At 37.4% G+C, this 27,460-nt stretch overlaps 1 protein-coding gene across 6 annotated transcripts in view; it reads right to left on the reverse strand.

Moving 5' to 3' along the window:
- Positions 1-27,460, reverse strand: part of LOC131065225 (U11/U12 small nuclear ribonucleoprotein 25 kDa protein) — a 155,526-nt gene that overhangs the window by 41,783 nt on the left and 86,283 nt on the right. For all 6 annotated transcript variants that reach the window (XM_057999675.2, XM_059216644.1, XM_059216646.1 and 3 more), the window contains exon 4: positions 2,347-2,446. In XM_057999675.2, coding sequence (XP_057855658.1) covers positions 2,347-2,446 — 100 coding nt within the window. The remainder of the gene's footprint in view (positions 1-2,346; positions 2,447-27,460) is intronic.

Here is a 27,460-nt window from a genome sequence, read left to right on the forward strand (position 1 = left end):
TCCAAAAAGAGTTCGATTTCATGATGACCCATGTAGAACATCTTGTGCTTAATGGTTAAAAATTATTCGATTCTCTTGGAAATCACAGTCGCTCAATCGTAGACGGTGCCAATCATGATCCCATTCATTAGTCAAATAATCCAAACTACAATATTTGAGGCTCTGCTAGCCCCATGAGCCGACTCTTTATCAGGTCCAGGATGCATCTCCATTCTGTAGTAGCGATATGACTCTTCTTCACCCCTTAGCTATTGTTAATGATCCATAACCCTTCCCATCGTTCTGCAATCAGATCACTTTTGCATACTAACTGGAGCAATCTCTGGTTTTCCTCTTTCTTCATTTTGCCGAAGGGTTTAGCCACTTTTTGTCCTTTGGATAGGATGCTGAGCACTCTAGTGAATTCTCCTAGGCCATAGAAGACTGTAACCCTGCTTCCCTGAAATTCTATGACTGACCTATTAGAGTGTTGATCATATCCTATGACCAAAGTTCGCAACACTGGTTCACATTCTTTCAAATTGAACACAGGCATTTGAATTGCCCTATCTACTTCACCTTTCCTCAGTGATGCCCTCAATGGATGGTCATCGGGAGCCTCTTGCCACTAGATGCAGTATTCAATACCACTAACACTCTCGAACGTGAGGTTCTCTACTATGACCTAGTCATCCTTTTGAATGCGTGGCCAAAGTTTCTTTCTCTTGCTGCTGCTGGCTGCCACGACTGATTGATGTGATGTCTGACTGTTATCTTTTTCTCTTTTATTCTCTATCAGTTTGTTTTGATAACTGCCGCCTCTAGCCACCCGACCCTTACCCAAACTTGTCCTTACCATGATCTTGTTTCGTTCAAAGTCCTCCTCACAACCTTCTCCCTCGTCCCGCACAACACAACCCTTACTATGAGTTTTCACATAGTCCAATTTTACCAACTATGGATCCACAAAGAATAAGAATCCTTCTTCAAACATATTATACAATTCTTTCTTCACCTTTGTTTTTATGTTTTGATGCACACTAAAAGAACACTTCCTAAATAGCTTAGCATTGCTTTCAATCCAATTTTTGTGGGATCCAATGAATTCAACTCTTCTCATCTTATTTACATCAATATCGATCAAATATAGATACTTGAACAATAAGCAACAATTTCTGTTATTTTCTTTTGAGACCAATAATTTCCTATAGTTATCATCTTGGGTTTTCCCCTACAGATCACTATCAACTACAGTTGGAGTACAGCCATGATTCCAAATCTATTGTATATTTTTATGATATGGTTTGGAAGTCTGGTAATACCAACTAACAAACCAACCATGAGGTGGTTTATGTCCAGTTCACCCACATGTCATCCTTTGAGAGATTGTAAGTGTCCACTTTAGTCACATTTTACTATTAACCGCACCCTAACTTGAGTATCATTCATTTTCAATATTTTTACAGCTACATGTGTTTTCCATTTAAATAAATTCGTTAAAAGGATCCCTTCTGCTCATGTCTCTCAATTTTGATCCTCATGTATTCCTCCTCTTTGTAGCTTTTTGTTCAAGTTTACATTATTTTTCCCATACATGCAAATTCTTTGAATTGGAAAATGCTATTTTAAAGTTTTATGATAAAACCTCTTTCATTCCCCTAAAGTGTCACAAAAAATGGACGATTGTCTTTACTCGCCTTTGAACACCTGCAAGCCCTAGGCCTCATTAAGACTTGACCTAGAGTTATGCACCATACTAATTGTTTTATTTGCAAGCTGAGCCCTTCACTGGACCCTTGGTCAATTGTACCAAACTGCCTATATTTCTAGACACTGCCAATTCAATGACAGTGGCAATCTCAACCATCTAAGTTGCATAGGATCATGTACTCGTTGTTTATATCATTGCAAACTTCCACATAAATTTTTTATATGATTTGAATGAATAATTATACCTTCCTAACACCTGTTAGATATATATATTCATTCTATCCACTAACCATTCTATGAGAGATTGTAGGTGTTCACCATGGTCACTTTGTACTATTAACTTCAGTCTAATCAATCATTTATTCTTTCCAATATTGCTTCATTTGTATGTTTTCAATCTGATCAAAATCCTAACGCTCGTCTTAAGAGGCTACTTGAGAATTTGAACACTTCTTATTTTCATCACAAGAATCCTTTATCTCTAATTTTCCTCTACCACTTTTTTAAACATAAAGGAGCAATGAATAAGAATCCAAAGAAAATTCAAAGGTTGGCAATTGTTAAGGTTCCAACTATAGCACAAATACATTAACAAAATTCCACTGCCATAGTGAAGTTATTAATTGCAAACAGGGACTTAAAAAAGAAGAGTTTAACCTGAGAATTATTCCTGATACCAAAATCTTGCAGCATTGCTTTGTCATCAATAATGTTCTGGTTTGCATAGCTTAGGCAAAAATTTGACCAAACATGTCTCCTGTAAAGTCATGTACAATAAATCAGCCACCATTAAACCAAACAAGAATGGCATATGCAACAATACATATATCTTAAATTACAAGTATACAGACATTTAAAATCTGTTTTGTGCACAAACCAGTACCAATAGAGAGTTTGTTAGAACAATAAAATCATGAATACATATAATGACAGAAAAGACAATGCAATAAAACAAATCAACATTCAGTTCATTTCTGGATTTGTTTTCTCATCTTCACCTTCACAAGCATGGAAATCGACAGCTAGTTGAAACATTGGTTGTTCCTGCTTTAACTTCTGAAAAATACCCATGGTTGCAAATCAGCATAAGTGTGCATTTCTTTAGCTTTATATTGCAAATGATTATGATGAACCACTTCACATGCATGATCATTATGCCATATAAAATCTTGCATTTAGTGTGATCATTAAGTTATGCTTTCAAAGCATGAACTGTTGTGTAAAATGAAAGGAAATAGATATAATGTACATAGGCATTGTAAGCGTACACTACCAATTAGAAATCATTTTCATCAGTATTTGGCCTGCTGCAAAATATAGTTCAGTTTCACTAACCAGTAATTTTTTCTGCAGTGACCTATTAACTGTTGTAATTTGTTGTATTAGCCAGTTTGCTTCTTCTACCTACGCTGTTGACCAAACAATTCTGCTAGAGAAGACAAAGCACATGGATTACTTCACCAATTCAACTAATTGCATTGAATACTGCTAATAAAACAGACAGTCATAAATAGTTTCTATGTCATTATGTAATGTCCTCTTTTCATAGCCTTCCCAACATCTTTAGAAGTTCCAATTTTCTTGGAGAGTGCTAACCTTTTCGGAATGGATTTCAAATAATGGCATTGTATTTAGGGGATCAAGATGAATCCATTGATGCTTTCCGGGGGCAGCTTTGTCATTAAGGTGCATTCCAAACTTCTTGGAAGAATATTCTAATTTTGGAAAGTATCAATTTTAATTAAATTGGATCTCCAATGATCTTCAGAGTATGTTGGCATATTCGAAATTCATTCTCGGACTACTTTTGTATTTTATGCAACTTTAGATGGATGTGTGGAAAATAGTTAATATTTAAATTGTCAAAAGGTGAATTACAAGCCAACCTATATTAATTATTTTTAAAGATGAATTTTAAGTGCTGGAAGAGTAAATAATAAAATAAAGTCACTTATTTGGAGCTAAAGATTTTTTATTTAAAAGTAATTTAACATCATAATTTTCGGAAAGTTCCAAAAGTGCTTATAAATGGGAAATTGGAGGAGATAAGCTCATTTAGAATATTTTATCAAATCTTGTTTTCTTTGTGAGGTTGAAAGTTGTTCATCTCTTCCACCTTAAACGAAACCCTAAGGTAAAATTGGTTTCAATGGTGAAAGATTCCTCCTAGACAATATTGTAAAAATTAATAGAACACAATATTATAATATTCTATTAAATAATTGGATTGATTATTGTAGAGATTGGAGAAGAAACCATCCAAACGGATATACATGACATAACTCACTAAAAAGAAAACCATAAAAATAGAAAGAAAACACTTGCCACTAAGGTGGCTCTATTACAATTGTAAGCCTTATCTTTTATTTCTTTTAATATTATTCTAATATCCCAAGGCTTACTTCACTGAAAACATAATAAAAGACACCCTAAACCATGAATATGCCATTCTTCAGAAGCTTTTTGTTTTAAAACAAACCATATACTAGGTAGAACTCCATCAAGTTGCTTTGAACCTTCGTAAAGATGTAGCTCTTGAGCTAAATTCCCAAGTTCTTGAATTACCTCCTTCTCAAACTCTCAAATCACAGATCTCCCGAACCATTGGACAACAAACCATCTCGAGCTACACTCACCGAGCTCCATCAAGTTGTCTCATAACCCTCAGAAGGGTATGATTCCCAAGATCATAGAATCCAAAGCTAAATAGGCAACCATCCATTTTGAGTTGTCTAAATTGGCTTCCTACCTATCTTCGAAGTGTGGGATTCTTAAAAATAAATGCAATTAATTTGGCATAATAATCTTTTCAAGCTCTCTTGGACATGCATCTAGAGAATCTTCAACATGGCAACAAAGTGTGTCATCATTAACTTCACGAAGTAACTTGGAAAATTTCACTTCTTGATACCCATAAGCAAAGTGCATGGTTGTCCAACCTTCTAAGTCTACTCCATCTTCATTGTGCTGGCCATCCAAAGAAACTCCAGCGAAAAGAACACCGAATACAAAAGTAGCACTGTCACTTGGAATCTCAACACACATAACTTTAAAAATGTTTGGACCATTCCAATTCTTCATCATTGTAGCTAGATCTCCAATCACATCCATTATAGCGATCATAGATCAAAATTCAACTTACCCAAAAAACTTTTTTTTTCATGTGAGGCACTAAACAGCTCATACAAATCTTTGACAAAAAAAATATCTTACAAAAGCCCAACGAGCTGCAAACCATAGAAAATCTGCATAAAATGTTACACACAACATCTACTGCAATCCACAAGCCTTTAACAATCTACTATTCCTTCTAAAACATTCCCACAAGCTAGCGAAGCTAAGAAATCATAACAGAAAAATACTCATAACTTTAAATATCATGAATCCTTCACATTCAATGACATGGAAGTTTATGGAAGCACATGCAATGACATGCAAGTACATGTAAGTACATGCAAGTTATTTCGCATAAAAATTCCTACACAATTCTTTAAAAAATTCTGTCCACACAAAAAAGCCAACCCGTAATTTAACCTTGAAACCCTCACAAGTTTTTCCAAAAAAATAGGCCGCAAATTATACCATGAACAGATCCCTTTGCTGCAACTTGAAAATTCATGTGGCCCCCTGCTCTAATACCATACTGTAAAAATTAATAGAACACAATATTTTAATATTACATTAAATAATTGGATTACTTATTACAAAGAGTTTCATCTCCTTATATATTGGAGAAGAAACTACCCAAATGGATAAACATTACATGACTCACTAAAAAGAAAACACAAAAAATATAAAGAAAACACTTGCCACTAAGGTAGCTTTATTACAACTGCAGCCCTTATCTTTTAATAATTTAATATTATTATAATGGCCAATGGTAATACTATGCTATTCATTTAAGGTCACAGTCTGAGCAGAAAGGATTTAGAGGTCGATTCAGACTGAGTTCACATTTGAGCCAAATGTTTGCAAAATAAGGGTTTGGAGCAAATCGATTTATCTATACAGAGTTTTCCAAGTTTGCAAGTAGAAATTTATACAAGATTTATAGGAAAATATAAATTTGTAGTGTTGTATGTGTGAAAGGTGAAAAAGGTAGAATTTGCAGTGTCGTGTGTGCAAGAGTGAAAAAGTAAAAAAGTTTATAGAGCAATGTGTTTAGAGGAAATAAATTAAAAATTATATTTCTGCTAAGATTGCCTAGCCGTACACCTCATTTATGCCTTATCAAGGAGGATTGATTCATATGAAGGCTTAATAGCCTTATCTATTCCCTAGCGCAAGCTTCAAAAGGCTGACCAAAGTCAATGCAGCTTTATAAAAAAGGGTAGCCGCAGACTATTTTCAAGGAAGCGCCACTATATGAAGGTTGTACTATTTTGAGTGCTTTCATACAAGATTCAAGTCTGTCGTACCAATTAAAATGGGAGTAGTACCTTCTTTAAATGAGTCATACAAGACAAATAGAGGGTGTTGAGTCTTACTGGATGCTGATTTGGATTCCTGCTGATATTTTTATGAGGTCAGCAACACAAATTTATTGATATTTAAATATTTAATGTGGTATCAGTCCTATTAAGAAATTCTGAATATATCTAGTATACACATTAGTTAATAATATTTAATGCATATGTATTTGTCAGTTATTTAACAAGAAAATTTTTATCAGCATCTAGAATTGAAAATATTAACTTGTGGAATCTATTTATGGAGTAATGCAAACTGTTTGACAAAATGTCCAAGTGAGATCTATGAACAATATAGTGATTTTATGGTGAATTGATGATTTATAATTTCAGTAGCAGCAACCAATTGCACTCAAGAATATCTCTTATTTGATCATATGCAAAGTGTTTGATGAAATGCCTGTCCAAATAAAATTGTGAAAATTGCAAGTTTGATCAGAGATACGTGGACAGAATTATTACACAGTATTGTTGTAAGAGCCCAGTTGAGTTTTTTTAATCGAGGCTACTCATACTTCCCAAAATTTGATTGACAAAATCCAGTTGAGGTTTCTTTACGCTCTCCAACAATATACGGCAATACAAAGGAGGTAACTCATGCTCCTAGTGTTGAATGTAGGGTTTAGTTTTCTCATTCTCTCCAATGGTAGAAAACCACCCGTTTTGTTGAGGCTACTCATGCTCCTAATATTGCATGTGAGGTCAAAAGACATCCCTTGTGTTCCAAATGATGGTTGGATCAGTTGAGAATAAACCTTGTCTAGTAAATAAATATCAGAATGATGATTGCACTCGATATAGATTAGACTGTTATATTTATTATATTTGGGCCAGATGGAGAAGGCAAAGCTGGCATGAGTTCCAATTTAGTGATACCTCATGGCAATGGATGTCAAGAGATGCTCATAATCGAATGCAGTTTGGTCATGATCTTCCTCCAAGTCGTAAACATTGGGTTTGATTACTATCTTGGAGAGTTTATGCGCAAGTGCCATTGAGGTCAAAAAAAATTATATTGCATTTTTCCATTGTATGCAGCTTCACATGGATGATCTGTAACACAATGCTTAACATGTTCCATTCCAAATAAATCCTTGTAAGTTATGATGAATCTTATTGAACTCAATAATGTATTTGATTAGATTTTTTTTGAGAAATTTCAATCATATAATTAGTCATCTTTTCGGGGAAAAATACTCATGACTAAACATTTCAAAACATTATATTGCATTTTTTCATTGTATGCAGCTCCACATGGATGATCTGTAACACAATGCCTAACATGTTCCATTCCAAATAAATCCTTGTAAGTTATGATGAATCTTATTGAACTCAATAATGTATTTGATTGGATGTTTTTTGAGAAATTTCAATCATATAATTAGTCATCTTTTCGTTAAAAATACTCATGACTAAACATTGCTTCTATAACCTTTCTCCCATGTACATTGTTGATTATTATAAGGCAAGAGGATTCACAAAGCTGAAAAGCGCTTCAAGTGATGTTAGTTCCGAAGAAGGAAGATATTAGCATATCAGTCCAGAAACTTGCACCCCAAAGTTTGTTTTGGATTGCCAGAGCTTTCAGTTTGTGGTGACTTGTAAACCTTCATTCTATTCTATTATTACCAGTGTAGGATATCCTAACCCAATTGCTTTTCTTTTTTTTTATCTTTCACTAATACAGAACATGCATGTGGTCTTACTCCTAGAGATTGCCTATAGAAACATCTTAAATATACTTCCCTACAGTAATGCCATACTCATCATTAAGCTTTTAGTGAACATAGCTTTCCAATGCCTTTGTGATCAGTAAAAATATTGGTAGAAATTTTCTTGTAGCCTCCATGATCATAACAAATGACTAGATTATGTATAACCTATTAACCACAAGCTTGAATATATATATTCAAACATCTTCATAGAAGTCAAACAATTAGCTATAGATTAAATATTGATCATTAACTTTTATACAAGAAGTGGCAATTGATTAAGCAATTACACATGAAACACCACCATAGAATCTTTAAATAAATAGAAACTTTATCTTCTGGTCATAGATGGAAGCTTGTTTGCTATCTTTCTTGATTAACATGTCTCAAAAAAATTGAAAAATGTTTACAAATATAGGTCTTCCAACCATTGGATTTAAGAATACTTTTTAAAGCATTAACATTTTGTTTTTGAATACCAAGTGGTTATAACCTAATTGTCAAGTCAGTTAGTCATCCACTTGCAGAAATTTGAAAATGAAGAAATAGTGGTCAGAATGGCCTAGAATATGGCTATCATTCAGAGTTATTCCACTTTTTATTTTATCACCTTTGTTGTCTTTTTAATTTGAGTTACAACATAAAAGTGATTGTTCCAATTCGCTTTCTAAGATCTTGTCTGCAAATAGAAGCTGATTGAGGTATTCAATTATCCAGTTACATGATGTTATAGAGACATGAAAAAGTTATGTATTGTAAGAAAATGAAGAGGGCATTTTAAAAGCTGTATAAGAAATTATTCCAATAAAGATGATATATCAAACTGAAAAACTATCCTGTGTTATTGAGAATATATATAGACTACAACAATCAGCCACCCTAGAAGATGAGGTAAACACTTTCAAAGCTAATGTGGTCACTGAGGAGGAAAGATAGACTATGGAGAAGACGATCTCTGATCTTTAGGACAAGCAGAATAAAATGATGAAAAATATGGATGATATTGTCACTTTCAGCAAGGAAATGATCAACAAGATGGTGGTCTCGTTGCAAGTTCTTCAGACGGAGCTGGAAAGTAAACATGCCAAGCGTAAGAGCTCTATACTGGACAACGCTTCTGCTGGTTCTCAGGCTTGGTCTGCTAAAAAAGGAAATGTCATTTTCTCTGCAGATGCTACCCCCTCTAAGGAGAATTCTTCCTTCAGGGGGCTGTCTTTTTTGGAGGAGCTAAATATTCTCAATCATGGGTGGCAGGTTGTGAAGGGCCCTAGTCTTATAGGAAATCAGTAGTTGGTTTATGTGGTTAGTTTCCTAGTCCTCGTTTGTTTTTGTCTCGTTGCTGGTCTTTTTGCTGCATCTGGTCCTTAGTGTTTGGTTGTCTCACTGCTTATGAGACCCCTCTTCTCTACCTGATCACTACTATGGAATGGGTTTGGGCCCTCTATCCATCAAAACAATCAGCCACTAAGAATGAGAATGAAAGATCAAACATTTATAATCCTAAGACTCCTCTATATAAACTAGATGAAAAATTTCAATCTATGTATAAGGGTTTTAAGGAATATCACATAGAAAATGGAATGACACATTTCAAGAGATTTGTGAGAGGAGAAAAAAAATATCACACAACAATTATTCACCAAGAATAAGAATGAACTATAACTCCATGATACACAATCCTAGGAGACTCTAAAAAATAGATGAAGAATATTCAGGTTCTTTATTGTTATGATGTTTTCACACATCGCCTCATCGTAAATGGGGAGCCCCACTTTCTGCTTGAATTAGATGTTTTAGTTTGCTTAGCTTGGCAATTGTTTCTTTAGTCGTTAACCTTTGCTAATGGGTAAGAGATGTCAGGTTGTGGTCATGTTGCAAAATTGCTTGAGTATGTAGGTTGTCAATAATGTCAATATGTTGCAAGGATCAACCTAGGTTGTCAAGAAGGGTCAACTTTGAAAAGATTATGTTTTCCTTGCAAATTAAAAGATAGTTCTTCAAACTGAAGTTGATCAAATCTAGAGGGTGAACCATCCAATTTGAGGGATTAATCAAGGTGAAGAGCATTTCAGCTTACAACATAAAGAGTAGCCTGCGCATCAACTTAGGTTGATAGGAAGTAAAATTTTCTAAGTATGAAGGACTGCGCATCAACTTAGGTTGATAGGAAGTAAAATTTTCTAAGTATGGACTGTGGATTAACCTAGGTTGGTGGGAAGTAAAAGGTATCATGAAGTTGCCTACACACCAACTTAGGTTGGTGGGAAATGAAAATTGCTTATCAAAGTTCAACTCTCAATGATGAGAAAGAAGCTATATATCAACTTAAATTGATAGGAAGTTGATCTTCCTAAAGAAGATGAAAAGGGCACACACCAACTTCATTTGATAAGACATAGATCTTCCTAAGAAGATGAAAAGTGCGAATTAATTTAAGTTCATGAGAAGGGCAAACAAAAGAGGTAAAGGTTAACTTCTAATCCTAGAAGGTAAACAAATACATCGAACTTGGTTCTATAAGCAATGAAAAGGCGAAGTTCAAGGAAATGAAATTCACAAATACCTCAGTTGAAGTCTACCTGATTGGAAATCGAACATGAAGCGAAGTAGGTTGGATAAGTAATGAAGCGAATTTGAAGAGATTAAAATCCATCAAAACTAAGTCGGCTGGAAGATGAAGCAAAATTGGAAGATGTTTGATCAGATGCAAGGCGATTTGAATTTGAATTAAAAAAAAATTGAATTTACTTGTCAAAGGGTGCGATTTCCTTGATCATTAAAGTAATAAAAATATTTCTACTTAGCAAAGTCGGTTTACATGCTGGATGAAAGGGTGCAACTTTCAACTTCAAGGTATATATGTAAGGGAAGAGAAGCCTTTTACATGGAAACAAATTCGAATTAAAATCACCTCTGCTCTTCTATGTTCGCACAGCAAACAGGTTAATTTACAATTGCTTCAGGAAGTATTGTCAACCTTGCTTAAAGAAAAGAGTTTGCCAACCTCAATCAATCAGAGTTGTTTTGGATTGGCATTAAAGAGAAGACTCAGTAAATTCATCTTAAGAACTGAAAATCAGAGAGCTAATTAAGTATTACGAAATTCCTTTAAAGATGATACAGCTGGAAAAAAATATTTTCAAACATCAACTCGTGGGAATGAAGAATCAAAAGGCTGGTCAAAGACCAAAGCCTAAATCGTCTCAAATTCTGAGTGCTGATTAAAGATACATCCATCTCAGAGATTGAATTTTAGAGCTTAATCAATTGTTCCAGAAGTTAAGAGAGAAGAATATATCTCAGATTTCTGAATAATAATCAGACTTTTTAGAGTCACAAAAATCAGGTTTTGTAATGTATATTGAATGAACTATCATGCTATCTTCCAGAATTTAACATAAATGATTCTAAGTTTTGATTTTGTAAATCTGAAAGCACTTGTATTCACAAGAAGAAATCAGAACTTAGGAATATTTTTGAAATAAAGTTTTAGATCGTCCTTCAAATGTTCTAACTTCTAGCTTCGTACAGTTTCTTGTCAGGGAAGATACCACTATGAATCAAGGCAACTTGGAGAAGGCGAATTGGCATCATAGAGGAAGGCTAAAAGCTTGAAAGTGTAGAGATAAAGAGTATCACAACATCAACACATTTGAGCTAAGTCAACAAGGAGATCCACACATTGAGGTCTAGCTCAACGTTCCAAGGGAAGCACATGCTTCACATTTCAACATCAAGGTCATCAACATGATAGAAGATACCTCAAAGATGCATGAAGAAGGATATAAGTCACATGGATTCCAAAGGATCAAAGTCTACTTTTCAAGACAGCAACATGTTGCAAGTCCAAGGCAAGGAATTTCAAGATCAAAGAAAGTTAAGGAAGGAAATACTTCATGATTTAAAGGTTGAGATTGTGAATGCATCAAAAGGACGAAAATTTCCAAGTTAGAGTAAAGAAGAGTGAATGTGATCAAGGAATGTAAATAGTTTCAGAGGAGGCTTATGTGGCATCCTATTCACAATCAAGCCAATCAAGCTACTTCCACATCAGCAAGTCCAAGTTCAATGAACCTAATTCATCTCATGGTGGGGCAACTGACACATGGCACCTCATCAAATACTATTTTATGTACCTAACCTATTCTCTCATTGGTTAGAAATCAAGATGGACATGTGTCCCAATTCATTGTAATGATCTTATTGGCCAGAAGGAAGTTTGTTGTAACAAACCCTAATTAGGGTTTTGTTGATATGTTTTTTATGACAACATCTAACACAGAATAAAGTTGCCTAACGGTCACTTCACTCTCTCTTGATCAAAGTACGATTTGTATGCTAAGATTGTCGTGAGTTCAAACAATCGACTCCAAGGTTCCTATATGCAACGGACGTGACTCAGTTGGCTTGATGTGAAATGCTGGTAAGCCAAGGGGACTTACGTTTGAATCATTCTTTCACTTCTTTGTTGTGGCTGGAACTTTATCATCAGATATAACAATTCTGTGATGCTTCTGCTTCAAACGAACTGAATTGGAATGGACTGAAATTAAAGGGGAAAGGGTTAGAGGATCTAAATCTACTCCTAAGGGCAGTGATATCAATGAATAGTGCTCTGGTGGACAAATTCCAAATAAACCAAGTTCTGCTTCGCCAAGTTTAACTACAACTCCGCAAGAACCGGTGCAATCTTCTAAGGATGTTGAAGGATTATACCCCTATACATCAGTCTAGGATACTTGTAATTTATTGCAAAAGAGTATATGACATAGGAGCTCATGTAGAATGTTCTAGTAGGCATCAGCCTTCTTAACTACAGATTGATATTGTTGCTGATGAGCCTCGCCCAATTGATTGCGTCCTTGCCATGAGTGACTATCTCTATGAAATAGAACATCCAGTCCTCGAAATATGAAGCTTTCGATGCACCAACCACTCGATGAAGTAGGGTGATGAAGTCTCTGAATTCGTCTTTGAAGTCCACTTTATGTAATCTATCGGGCCATCTGCTCTTACCGCCTCGACTCTTCTTTAACCAAAACTTGTCGACGATCTTTGAACAAGATTCTGGATCGTCGTCATAGGCTGACTTAGCTCCTTCCACACTTACGTAGATCATGTACTTAGGCTCAAGTAGATGAAATGCTTCACTAATTGCTATCTCCGAGAGATATGCAAGTACTCTTCCATCCTTCGCCACCATTCTTCTTGAGGGAGAGTCATAGTGTTGAGCATATTCAACAATTAACTCATAGAATTGCACCGCAGGAGGGAAGCCAGCTGCATTTATAATCCCGCTATCGATCATCTTCCTCGTTGTAGCAGTAGGCTCACTTGTGTACAACGGGTTCCGAAACTTGGTGTCAAATTTCTCGAGATTGGTGTCTCTTATTCTGCTCCAATGAGATGTGATCTTGGTTTCTAATGCACCGTTCCTCGAGTCTTCCTTGATGAGTGCTTGATGGTTCACGGTTCCACTTGGTTTAGGTGCCGCCATCTCTCACCTATAAGAGATGTGTAAGTTAGGATAATGGTGAAAGATAGGTAAGATATTAATGTAACGAGGCCTATTTGCTAATGAGAATGATAGTAAATAACCTACAATATTGATCTAAATCAATCTTATATTCAAGTAAATCTGAAATTAGATGCTAAATAAGACTGATCTTTCCACCTATCTTCACTTTCATAATGAATTAAGGAGATCTGATTTACTAAATATGTCATTGTTTGCTCCTAATCAGACCTGCATCTAGCCTCCTATTAACCAAATACAATATTTACCTCTCATCCTTTTGAAATTTAACCTTAAATCTGATCAACAAGGTGACTGCTAGGACTGTAACTGGATAGTTTTGCCTTGTGAAAGGTGAATTCATTTGAATTTGTTATGATGCTGATGTAATTCACTGCAACTATATCTCCTTCCTGAGCAAATTCACTGTCTCCTAGTGAATTTCTCAGCTTAATGATGAAATTCGATCCTCTTAAATCAGTAGATCTGCCCCCTCATGCTTGAATTCGCTTTCATTCTTTGGTTGATGTTGCTATTGGAGGATGAAGTTCGCCCTTGAATTCGTAATCTCAATGTTGAAATTCGCTTATGCTGATGACGAAATTCGCTGATCTCAATGAACTTTACTGCTTGCTGATGAAATTCGCTACTGCTGATGATATTCGCTGCTTAGAGAAAGGAATTGTTTTGATTTGATGTTTAAATGAATGATTTTATCCTTCTTAAATAGGTGCTCAAGGCAAAAGGTTGCGTCTTTTCCTAAGAAGGCTGACCTGACTACATAAAATAAAGTTTGCTTTACCCTTGCTGGCCGACTTGATATAATTAAACACATTTTGATTCAAATTCGAATTTTGTTTTTGGCGCCAAAGTAGTGCTTGATTAATCTTTGAAAGTGCATTCAAACATAAAGAATTTCGCTCTCAATAGGGATCACATGAAGTTCGCTCCTATTGATGTTCACATGAAGTTCACTCCTAAACCCTTTCACATGAAGTTCGCTCCAACTCGCTTGCTCATAAAGTTCACTCCTATTTGCTTTCTCATGAAGCTCGCTCTGATTTGGGTACACATGAAGTTACTTTCAAATCTCGCCTTTCATCTTCTTAACTCAAAATCACTCCTTCCAAACATCAAATTGGCTCAAGGTAGTGGTCTTATAAGCAATCTTGCAAATTAGCTCTCAATTAGAGGCATACGAAGTAAAGTTCGCTCTTGAAGGCCAGCACATGAAGTTCGCTCTTGGAGGCCAGCACATGAAGTTCGCTCTCCAATGTCAGCACATGAAGTTCGCTCTCCAAGGCAAGCACATGAAGTGAATTTGAAACTAAAATAAACTTTTCTTCGATCACTTCATTGTTTCATCAACTCAATCCTTAGGTTTTTTCAAACCTTCATCCACAAAAACATGTCAAACTTTCCTTATGAAGGCCTAAAATGAAAATCTGCTCCTATTAAAGAGCACATGAAGTAAAGTTTGCTCCAAAGAAGGAGTACTTGAGGTGATCTCAAATCAAAATCATGCTCACTATCTTCATTCAAATGCTCTAATTCACACTCAAACAAGGATTCTAAGGGAAATTAGCTCCAAAAAGTGATGGTCATGAAGATTGCTCTTGAGGGTATGCACATGAAGTGAATTTCGAGTGAAGACTCTAACTCACCTTCACTCTCTTTCACTCACTCTCTCAACTTTAGTGCGCCATGCCATGCTCAACATTGTTGTGCGTTGCACACGCTCCCTGTCGCCGACAGGGTCCCCCTTCCCTTTTTTGAGCCTTTCGTCTTCACTCTATTGAGTTTCGCGCAAAGCGTCTCGTATCCTTTCGAGCGAGTCCGCGATCGGTCCGTGAAGTGATGATGTTGAAAGAAAAGAGCCGATGATTCCATTAGGCTAGTCTAGCCCTCGGGCACAAATACCAAGAGATTGTTCAAAATTGTGAAATCGCCTTGGATAGGCGTAAGGTGATAGAAGTTGGCGAAGCCCGCCAAGCAAAGAGCAGTGTGTCTGAAGGTCGTGTGACGACCCAAAATTGTCATTTCCGCGTAAGAGCGACGAGATAGATTGCATGAGGTTTTGTTTTTGCGGAGTTTGCAAGATTTGAACGAATGACAATTTTCGACAACTAGGAAAGGAGGAGCGAATCTCGTTACAAGATACCAAAGGCTTGCAAAATCGCCCAGGGGGTCGAATTTCGAACCCTGGGAACAAAAGGAGAGAAATTTCAAAATTGACAAAATGTGCTTAAGGTCCGAAAATTACCTTTCAGTTTGCAAAAACCCCCCCAAGGTCCAAAATTCACTTGAGTTATCTAATTTCGGACCCTGGGGCCGAAATTTCAAAATTTGTTAATTCGCCCAAAGGCGTTAAAGCTCCGAAATTGCAAAAGGCGTTAAAGCTCCGAAATTGCAAAATGTGCTTAAGGTCCGAATTTGTCTTAAGGTTGAAAAAGGGGCCTTAAGGTCCGAAAATTACCTTTCAGTTTGCAAAAAACCCCCCCAAGGTCCGAAATTCACTTGAGTTATCTAATTTCGGACCCTGGGGCCGAAATTTCAAAATACTTTAAAATCGCAAAAGGCGTTGAAATTTCAAATTACTTTAAGCTGCCGAAAGGCATGAAAACTCCGAAGTTCGCAAAGGGCGTTCAAAGCTCCGAAATTTCAAAGTTTAAAAATCGCAAAAAGTGCCTTAGGGTCCGAAATTTGTTAAGTCACCAAAGAACGTGAAAGCCCCGAAAATCGCAAAAGGCATGAAAGGTCCGAAAAAAATAAAGAGCCGAAGTCCTTCAAGGTAAAACGCAATTTAGGCTCCAAAAACCTCCATACCACCGAAGTCGCAAGCTAGAGGATAGCCGCGAAGAAGCAAGGGCAGTTTTGGCGAAAACCCCGAATGCTCCGAAAATCGCTGCGCAGAAAGTAAAGTAGGCGATAAACGTGGAGGCACCCGAAGTTCGCGTGAGGGAGGATCGCGTAGGGTTTTGAAAGGCAGAGCCAATTTCGCGCGATTTGCATCCAAGGTAAAACGCTGACATAAACCCTTCCAGGCGTGCAAGTTCAAATTGCCATTTCGCTTAAAGTGAAAATCGCTTAGTCTAAAACTCGACATTGCAAATTCTTTTCCAATCCAAACCGCGAAAATTTGAATTAGAGAGATAACCATTGGAATTCAAAATTTGCAGAACTATCCATTGGTCTTTGCGCAGCAAGTCGGGCAATTTCTCGCCATCCATTTTTCATCAAGTAAGTACGCTTTGTCTCTCTTGATCATCTGAAATGTTTTCTAAATTGGATGCATGCCTGTGCAAAATTGATTAGAGTGCTTAAGTCTTCAAAATTCGCATTTTTTTCCGATTATTAAAACGTCATGCAAAGCAATCGAAATTAGAATCTACTCCTAAGATTTGACCAGAAATTGCATTTTTTTTTAAACTTAGGAGAATTTTTCGAGCTTTATCCCTTTTGAAAATTAATCCAGAAAGTGCTTAAATATAACTTCGCGATTGAAAGCTTCATGAATAAATGTTTTGCTCAATCAAGCTCCCAGCTAGCAATATCACTCTGTTTCCAATTTAAATTTTGAATTAATCATTGAATGCTGAAGTATCCTCTATCTAACCCGCCTTACTTCTTTTGTATCGCCTCGTAATCCGCATCCGACTGTGCAGGATAAATGCCTAAATCGGCGGTAGAATCATCAAAGATGCCTACTACAGCCGAGACATCGCGAGCATCCAAATCAGATATCCCACGCAAAGTTGAAAGGATGAAGTACCAGTATCAAAGAGGGGGACTGAGGGAGTCAAAAGTTCAAAGCATCTGGGACAATGTCGGTGATACCAACCTAGGCCATATTGACATCCAGGACTTCAGGAATCAGGTCTTTTCCCCTAACGCATATGGCAAGCCTAGACAGATGGTAGAAAGTGGCATCGCCCAAGCGGCGGGATTTCCTCCAGCAGTACAAAACTATGAGTTAGTGGTAGAGGCTGCCCGGCATTATCAGCCAGGTTCCAGATTGGTGCTCCTCAAGAATATGACTCTCGCCAACTTCACTCTTGAGGCCATTGGCGACGCATTCGACATTCCCTTCCCAAACAATCCCACGGCCACGACTATAGATGAAGCACAGGGGGCATATGATATGAATCCGGCCAGATGCAGAACACTGATCAACGAAGAGTGGTACAAGAAAAGAAGGCTTCCAAGCGCCAGAATTGGGAAAAAGACCCCAAGAAGTGACTTTCATAATGAGCATGGGGATATGGTCACATTACTCAATCGGGTTATGGGACTTCCTAAATCCAACTATTTCGAAGAGTGGATGTTTTATTTCACAGAGCAAGTCTTCGCTAGGAAGTCTAAGTTTGACTGGGCCCAGATTATAAGCGACAACATCCACGCTCAGCTAATTGAACTCGAGAGCAAAAAGTACTTCACTATGACCTCTTACTTGGTCTACATGTTCGCCAAGAACCAGCCGCTGCCAGGTTTGATAATGAAAGGTGAAATCGAGAATGGGCCTGGTCAGGTAAAGGTCTATGATTGTTACCCGCAGCTGCACTATTAGGATATAGCTCAGAGAGAAAAGAGCAGCCCAGCTTATGCAGTTGGCCAATATGAGCACGTCAATGATGCCTTCACAATGTGCCTGGTCAAAATAATGCAGGGAGGATTACACGTAAGGCTCTCAGAGCAAGCTACTATTCTAGTACAGAGATACGGAGCCTGGTTCATCCAGTTCCCAAGGTTCTCCTATATCCGAATAGCGGGCTTTGATGGTGCCCCTCTCCGACTTCCACGGTACCCAACCGACAAAATAGTTCTTATGGAGGTCGCAAGGCAGTCACGTCCGGCCGGCGTCTTACTCAAAGAGAGCAAGCAGGCTGGATTCCCGTTCCCCATGATCATAGGCAACCAGGACGTCCATCTGAAGACCCCCACCCTAGCAGAGGAATCCCTCGCAGAGCTGGCCTCTTATGGCCTATAAGAGCACTTTCCGAGAAAATATTTCGATCACGATAATCAGGCAAAGAGAGCCTATGGCAGGCGGTACAGGGCAAAGGAATCAGTTGAGGATTATTGGAAGAACTGCTCTGATGACTATGAGGTCCGGAGGCATGAATATTCTAGGCTGAGTGTGCAGTAGATGCGACTCTTTGAATACCGCCTGGTCCCAGATCAACTCACAGATTCAGGAAATTGCCTCCAAGTCCAAGAATTTGAGGCAGTAAGGCATCTTTTGCCAAGTGTTGATTGGTCCCAGGATCCGATCAATGATTTTGAGGCAGTCATGGCAGCCCCAGCAAGATATACAGACCAATGGTTGCATCAGCAGATTGAGAGACTAATTCATGAGGGAGTCCAATTCACCTACCACCTAATGGGTAGCCTCGATTCTCAGTCTTCCGAAGATGAGGGAACTTCTAGTGCACCCAGGGAAGAAATTGAAAAACCCGAGAAGAGAAAGAAGGTTAAGGCTTGTAGAGGGACTCGGACGTCGAAGAGAACAAGAAGGGAGAAGATTCCTATAAGGAGACCAGAGGTCACTTCATCGTCAAAGGACCCCAATTCGTCCGACGATGTAGTAGAATTAGATTATATACCTGCTCCGCCTTCCCAGAGTGACATCGATGCATTTGGAGCTGATGATCCTCCCGCACCCGACATGCTAGAAGCTGAGCTAAGGGCCATTGAATCAACCCAACCGGGTAACCAAATAGAGGAAGGAGAGATTCCATCCATTCAAGGCATCGAAGTGCATGAACCCACCCAACAGAGCCGCCATGAACTGCTGCTCCATAATACAACCAAAGATGACTCTACCGTTGAAGGAGAGCAAAGGGCAGAGGTGACCCGCGAGCTCGAAAGGACTGAAGAGCAACCATCACACGAAGGCACCAAACAATTGTTCAGTGAAGTGGGAGAAAGTTCAGCTGCAAGTAAGGAACTTGGCACCTCCTCCACCCCTCTGGTAACAGAACAGCTGCAAATTTTGATGAGACGGCTGAAAACATCAAAGAACGGAGTGAAAATTTAACCATAGCGTCAGCCCAGACTGTACCTCAGGAATGGTTAATTGCCAGAGCCTAGCGCAAGGCCACCACCAAACCACCTATTGACCTAGAGGACATATTCTCACGCAACAACCAAGCTAAAGCTAAGGGGAAGAAAAAGCCCAAGGCATATTCCAGAATGACTAAAGATGAGCAAAGGAACCGTACTCTCCACATTGCCACCCCGCCTGTAGACAAGCCAGCAGATCAGATCACGCTGGCAGATTATAGCATCACAATCGTCCCCATCGAACGAGCCACTGAGGCACAAGAAAAGGAGGAATTCAAGGATTCAGTGCAGAACATACTCAAGCAACTTGAAGAGATAACAGCTGAGAAGGTTATGTATCGAGCTCGTGCTGAGCAGGCTGAAGGGTACATCGATCAACTCCTGAGACCATTACACAATGCCTCTGAATCCCACATTCCCCCAACAGCATTGGCACAGAGGACCACAACAGAATTTGAAGGAGTACGGGACATCGCAAGGGCCGTCAACATCGCAAGGGCCGTCAAGGAATAGATACAAGGCATCAGAAGAAGGGGAGAACGAATCCTCAAGGAAGTGAAGGAAATGGCTTGCCACCGAGAAACCACTTTGGTTAAGTTATTAGAGGTAAAGAGGGAATCCCTCCACATCCAAGAAGTGGCTGCCACTACTCTTCCCCTCATGAACGCTCTTTTTTGGACCCAGGCACAGATCCCTACCCTCTCCGACATCCTGCACCCTCATGGTATCGGCATTTTCAAAGAATGGTACTGGACCATCAACATGAAGAATGATGCAAAGGAAATCATCGATAGAGAACACAATGCATGCGAGATAATTCTGAAAACCATGCAGGAACTTGGCAAGATAATCCTTCGATCAATGGTTTCGAGATGGGTGAATGACCAATCCGATGAAGTGATACCGCCAGACTGGGAGGAAAGATTGGGAACAAATAAGATCACTTATTCCACTAAGGACCTAGGCTTTGCCGGTCAATTCCACTCGGACATGTTGTGCTTTGAGCGTAATCGTTCCAATTGGCAAGATGGTCTGAAGCAGGTAGACCAATACCTCGAAGGCATGCAATATAAAATTCGCCATCCTCCTATGCCTCCATTCAGTCTGCTTTTCCAATTATGTATCAGGTTCCAGGAGTATGTTGGTGAGGAACGTGCAACAGGTCGAGATCTCTAGCGGGAATATTTGCATGAAGAAAGTCAATTTTTGATAAAAGGATTTGAAACTGGAAAAGAAAAAGTGCTTTCCTAAAAATGCACTTTTTTCCTTTTTTAAATTTTGAAAAGTGCACTTTTGGCCAAAAGGGTCATATTTGACTTTCAAGTCAACTAAAATGTAAAACTTTATGAATGCACCTTTTTGGATAGTTTTGGATAGTTTTGGATGAGTTTTGATTATCCTTTTTGGGTAGTTATTGCTCATTTTGGGGTGGTTGTTGATATTTGCCTCCCATTTATGGGTATGGGCAGCCATGTTTTATGGATGAATCTGGGCCATTTGTTTAGATTAGATCTAGGCCATTCATCCAATTTTGGAGCTTATTTAAAGGGGACTAGTTTTCCCTCATTTTAGAAGAAGTTCTTGAATTGTTGCAAAAGCTCTGGCGAAATTTACAGGATTTAATGCAAAGTTAAGACTGTTTCCAAATTTCCTTGTGAGTGCATGGTCTCCTTCTTCATTAATTTAGAAATTTTTCAATTATGTTTATTTCCTTTATATAGCATTTTCAAACAAACATCCGACAGAATCCTCGCAATTCACACCATTAGGGAATGGCTGATCGCCTTTCTCTTTGCATGGTTAGTCTGAACCTTTCATATGCTTAGTTCGGTTATTGAATGCTCACTATGAATGTAAAAGTTCTAATGTTGTAGTTGATAACATGAAAATCCTATTTTCCTTTGAAGATTGCACTAGATTTATGCAAGTATTGTGCTTAAATAGCTGGTGATGCTTAGTCTAGTTATTTGGTGATGTATCTCTCTCTCCCTATCCTTCCCTCCTTTTCCCCTTTTTTTTATCAAGAGAATCTGCAGTCCCATTGAAAACAGTATCAACTCAACTAAAATCATTTGATAAGAAAGATCATAAAGATTCCAGGGAACTCATCTATCAATCGCCTACCTCACAGTAAGTCCCCCTTGTGTTTCCAGCATAAACACATCAAACCCCTGAGCAATCCCGCAGTCAAGACCTGACAAACGAAACCTTGAGGTTGTCCCCTTTGATCAAATGTGAAAAATAGCATTAGGGATTTCCTTATCTCAAGAGAGGATAGGATACTCAGCAAGTTTATTCTATTATGCGTTGGCCGTATGGAGTTTGCAGCAATGCGATTCTAGACACGTCAACAAACATGAAGTGTTAGGAAGAATTTCGCTCCACAAGAGGTACATATGAAGTCTGCTCCAAATGCTATGCACATGAAGTGGATTGAAATTCAACACTTAGTGTTTGCTTGCTCACCTTGCTTCACTCCATCCATTCAAACTTGTCAAAATAAGGCTTATGGAACAACTTTGCTCTCAACTAAGGGCATTCGAAGTGAATTTTGCTCCTCAAGAGGAGCACTTGAAGCTTTCACCCTCAACCTCGAGCACTTGAAGTTGCCTGAAAACGCACTTTTGGGTTGAAACTTAGCTTATGCTTCTATATACTATAAGATCTCAAAACTCTCCTCGAATATGACTTCTCCTTTGACTTGAGTCAACAAGAGTGAAACTCGCTCTGGGAGAGGGGCACTTGAAGTATCCCTAACTAGCAGTCTCTCACACTCTTCGATTGAACTCATGATAGACTTGACTCTCATGATATCTAGACGCTACAAACTCACTCATTTTACCTGCAAGAGGGAGATATTAGACTAAGAGACTAGGACTTGAGCAAAAAAGGGGGGTCCCCATTTTCATGGGGCGATGTGTAAAATGGTCACAACAAGTCTCAAGAACACACTTAATGGAAGGGATGAGTTTTCAAAAGAAATGGTATGAAGATCAAATGAATTGGCTAAGTCTAAAGATCAAAGGTGTGCTTCACTAAATAAATGAGGTTCATGTTATTACGTGTGCCTAGTCCAAAGATAAGCACCTCATAAAGGAGAAAAAAATTGAGAAAATAATTTCCTACTTCCATTTGCGAGTGCATGCCTAGAGTCTAGGCACACACCTAATCAAAGGGCAATGTTTGTTTCCACAAATTAGAACACTGAGAAGGCATGCATATGATGTAGTGAGACCTTGAAGAAAGGGATTAAAGTTGTGTATAATGTATATAGAGGTGCACATCTAACTGGGAAGCATGCATCTAATTATAGAAATTCAATTTTAACGAAATTGCAAATCTTTTTACATTCAGATGTGAGTTTGAGGAAAAAAGATGCACCCATACTAGGAAAATAGGAAAATTCGATATCACTTCAAAAGTGCATCTAGTAAAGATAGAGAGCAACTAGAAGAGAAAAGTTCAAATCAAAGTAAAATCAAAACAAGTGCACACCTAGTGAGGAGGTAGACTCCTCACAATAAAGAATAATAGATTTCCATGCCCAAACCAAAGGGGTATGACCCATATAAAGGTGGGTTATATGAAGTGATGTGCTTAGTAAATCAAAGTTCAAAAGTACAAAATCCACTATCAATCATGTGCCTCACTATGGAAGGCAAAATTGATTTCCAAATCAAAGAACATAAGGTCTGTTCAAAAGTATATTTGGTATCCAAAGGGGTGCAATTTATGAAAACTAAAATTATAGTCAATGTATAGGTGCACACCTATGACTAAGGCATATGCCTCATATAGAGAAAAAGATTGATTTTCAAAACAAGTTCAAATCTATTGTTAGATATGTATTTGGGGGCAAGGGTGCACCTCATAAAGGAAAACTCAAATTTTTAAAATAAAGATTCAAAACCAATGTACAGATGTGTTTGGGGAGAAAATGCACACCTCAAAAAAAGAATTTTGTTTAGCTGTCACTAAGGTACGGAAACGCCATTATCAAGTGTGCATGGGAGCATAAGTGCACAACCATGGAAAGGAAAAATCAAATGTCTATATAGGTCTTTATCAAGTGCAGATCTAGGATGCACATGTGCACCTCACCAAAGGGATAATTCAAATTTCAAAAATTATGTTATCAAATGCACATTTCGTAATGAAGTACATGCTTGTAGAAAGAAAATGAAAAGTGAAAGTTCAAAATATGCTTTATAGTGTATTGGTGGACAAGTAAAGAAGTGCATGCCCATCAAAGCGATTCAAAACATCAAAGTGAATTTTTTGAGGTTTTAGATGTCTTGGGAGGGTTATCTATGATCAAAGGAAAAGCTACGAAATTATCAAATTCATCCAAAGCTGCCTATCCAATCACCATCACCTTTTTCAAGCAAAAGAGCATATTCTAGGATTTTTTATTTTTAGCCGAAGCTATTTATGGCCCATGCTATTTTAACTTTTCAATATTTTTATTATTCACTATTTATGGCCTTGAGTTAACTATTTTAAAATCATCTATCTTTAGATCTATTTCTATGCAAAAGATATCAGCATTATGTCATAGTTTGTAATAAATTCAATCTACAATTTAATAGAAGGTTCATGGTTTTAGTTTTAGTATTAAAGGATAGGATTTTGTAATGAAAATTGCATTTCATGCAGTTAGTTATTCTTAGAGTAGAAACAATAGTTAGCTTTGCATTTATTTTTCATAAAAATATCTTTGTAACATCATAAATAAGTTCTAATTTCCACTTAAAGTTCTAATGGTAATTCTCAAGCCTACATATTACTAAAATTGCTATTCAGTATTGTAACATTGTTAATTCTAAATTCCATATTTTTTCAATACAATTTATTACACCTATCTTGCTTTAAATTACTATTAAATGTATGTTATATGTGCCAAGGGGGATTAACAGTTTTAGCAAGTTGCAAGCTTTGTATTGCAAGTTTTCTCCAAGTTGAAGATCGTGGCTTTGTATTGATCTCATGATTTAATTTACTAAAGCATTCCTATCTTATTATTTAAGCTTGTCCGATCTTTAAGAGCACTTGTATATGGTTTAGTCTCTACTTTTAGTTGAACAATGCAAGCATGTAGTTGTAAAAGTTATTTTCAATCAAAAAGCATAAAAACCTTTTGCCTAACATTGAAGTGCATGTTAGCCTTTTCCCTAGCTAAATCGAGAAACGCATTTACTTTTGTTCAGCATGAGCATGAAACCCCCCATTAAATATTGTAAAGATTGTAAATAGAAAGCATATATTGGGTAAATTAGGTTTATTTTTATTTACAAGGAGTTTTCCCTTTTAAATTAAAGAGTTGTCCTATTGCACATTTATTTACTTTCTGTGTCACGTTTAAAGGTGCAAATTAAAGAATTAACATTAACTAGGCCTTTGGGTGTCAAATTTAGACAAAACGAAAGGCTAAACCAATTTCCTTAGATATTGGGGACACAATGGCTCAGCTTACCTTAAACACCTACACAAGGTCGCTTACCTTAAACACCTAAAATTGACACACTGTCATTTCAGCAAAGAACCCAACCATTTCCTCTATAATTGGTTGAATAAATCCCTATTTAGTCGATTAGTTATCCAACTTTCAATCTCTTATTATTTAAATAATATTTTATTATTTAATTAATAAAATCTCTATTCACCCAAACCTTTTTCTAGCCTAAAATCATTTAATCATCCTCCTCTTATAATCCACCTTAAATAAATAAACCCAAATATTTATTTATCTAAGTTCTTATCCTCGTCTCAAGAATTAAATAAATATTTCTATTTACTCAACCCCTTTTTTCCATTCACTTTTCATTAAGTGGGCTAAAATCAATTAGCCCACTAATTCCTCACTTGCACAATTCTCCTCTTCTTGCAAAACTCTACGCTAACCAAATCTGTCATATTCCCGTGTAGATAGCAGGCAATGATTAGAAACATTAAACAATACATGTACATAAATATATATATTTTCAATACATAAATTATTTTTACCGCTTAAAATAGGTTTTATCTTAACTAGTGGGAGTAATGAAAGAACGCGTCCATTCCCAAGCCACCTCCGGAATAGACACCATGTTTCAAGGGGAATCGCGTGGTTTCAAAGAGGTATAAACCCGCACCCCAAGGAAACACGGGAGAGGAGGTGACAAGAAGAGAAGGGCAAGGAGAAGCATCCAACAGGTAACTTCGTTACTCAGTAATAATATTTATTTCAGTTTTCATAATTTATGATGCCTAGACAACCATGAGGACTGCCCTAGGAACGCATCAGTCAGCAATCGATGTAAAAGGGCTAGTCATTGGTTCTTCCCAACGATGAAGAACCAGTGCCTAGTAAGCATTCCTTCCCATCACCAGCAGGCTAGTACGTCCCCAAGCCAATCCGCTTAAATGTCGAAATGATGAAGTATGTCTTTGAGCAAGTTGTATTAAATTTGCTTTCATTCCTCATATAACAGTAATTAATATAATTTAACTAGTGACCCAGATTAATTGCTAAATCGGTTCCATGCCTAAAAATGTCTTACCAAATGAACTAAGCACATCTGTAATGTACAAAAGGGTAAAATGAACTTAATCTTCACGCTAGATAGGTAACCTACAATATCAGGTTTAGTATGCTGCATTAAAATACACTTTAGTGACAGATAGAAGAATAAAAATAATTCATTCATTCTCAGACACAACTAATAAGTAAAGAAAAGGAATACTAATTAATGACAGACATGTTTTTGCAACTAGGCACAAATATAATGAATTAATCCCTACAAATTTATATATAATGGATAAATGTTAACCAAGTAATATAGTCATGAATCTATGTTTTCTGTATGCATTTGTTATCTTCCTGATATCCTCTGTTTGTTAGTACATTCAAGATAATGAGTGCAAGCCAGGGGTATGCTGGGCTCATCCTCAGGTGGCCCTATTAGCCCTAAGAGACGGGATGGGTCTGGATGGGTAGCCCAGCCAACCTGGAAAATCCTCAAAATCTAGAATGGGTCGTGTATGTATTTTGTGCTGCAATAATTATGCCACTGATCTAATATTACTGCTGACATATAAAATAAAATATCTAAATGTTGCAGGAAACCGTAATTTCCTTTTGTGGCCCTAAATCCAACCTTCGGTGGATAGATCAAGCCCTAATTATCAGGAAGGCGAGGCAGGTACAACAAAGGTTCATTACAGAATCCAATGTATCTCCTACTTGTACTTGCTTCACAAGAAGGCCTCTCATAGCAGATCTAATGCTATTTGCCACATAAGTTATGCTTGTTGCTCATTTTGAGGATCTTTGTCTACTTTCAACTCCCAAGCATGCAATTTTCACCTCCCAGCCATTCAATCACTTAGCAATCACGTGACTTCCCTACTCTTGCCACTTGAAGGATGCAAATGATATTTCCAAGGCAAGTCTATCTTCAAACAGCTTCACCATCATCTGAAAAAGCTGAAACATTCCTTCATTGTTCCCTGCCTCTGCATACAGCACTATCAATGGACAAAACCTACCATGATGACAAGCAATTTTGCTTGTAGATCGCATAGGCAAGATAGAAGACAAAAATGGAATGATATTTTTGGCTTCTACACCTGACACTTTTGAAAAATGACTATATGAAAAAATCGTATGGATACAACACATTTTATCTAGCCATAATTATTAGCTCTAGCAAATACCTCTACATAAACACTAGATTCCAAATCCAAAGGTACAAGGTACACAAATCAGTTCATTTAAAGACAATTTTTGACACACAAGATACTATTTTTAAGAGCACCCCTTATAAGTTTGCCAGCAAAGAGAGTGTTTCTGCTTGCTGAATTTTTAATATTTTTTAATGGATACATGCATCATGACAGACCAAGAAGAAAAATATGAATTTCTCTATATCTCTAAGTCACACATAACAATAATGCAAATTTATATTTTGAGGAACCATGATTACCTTCTCAATATAATAGCCTTGGTGAATATCTATTATCCCAAAATACTA

The sequence above is a fragment of the Cryptomeria japonica genome, chromosome 2, assembly GCF_030272615.1.
Source record: "Cryptomeria japonica chromosome 2, Sugi_1.0, whole genome shotgun sequence".
Lineage (NCBI taxonomy): Eukaryota > Viridiplantae > Streptophyta > Pinopsida > Cupressales > Cupressaceae > Cryptomeria > Cryptomeria japonica.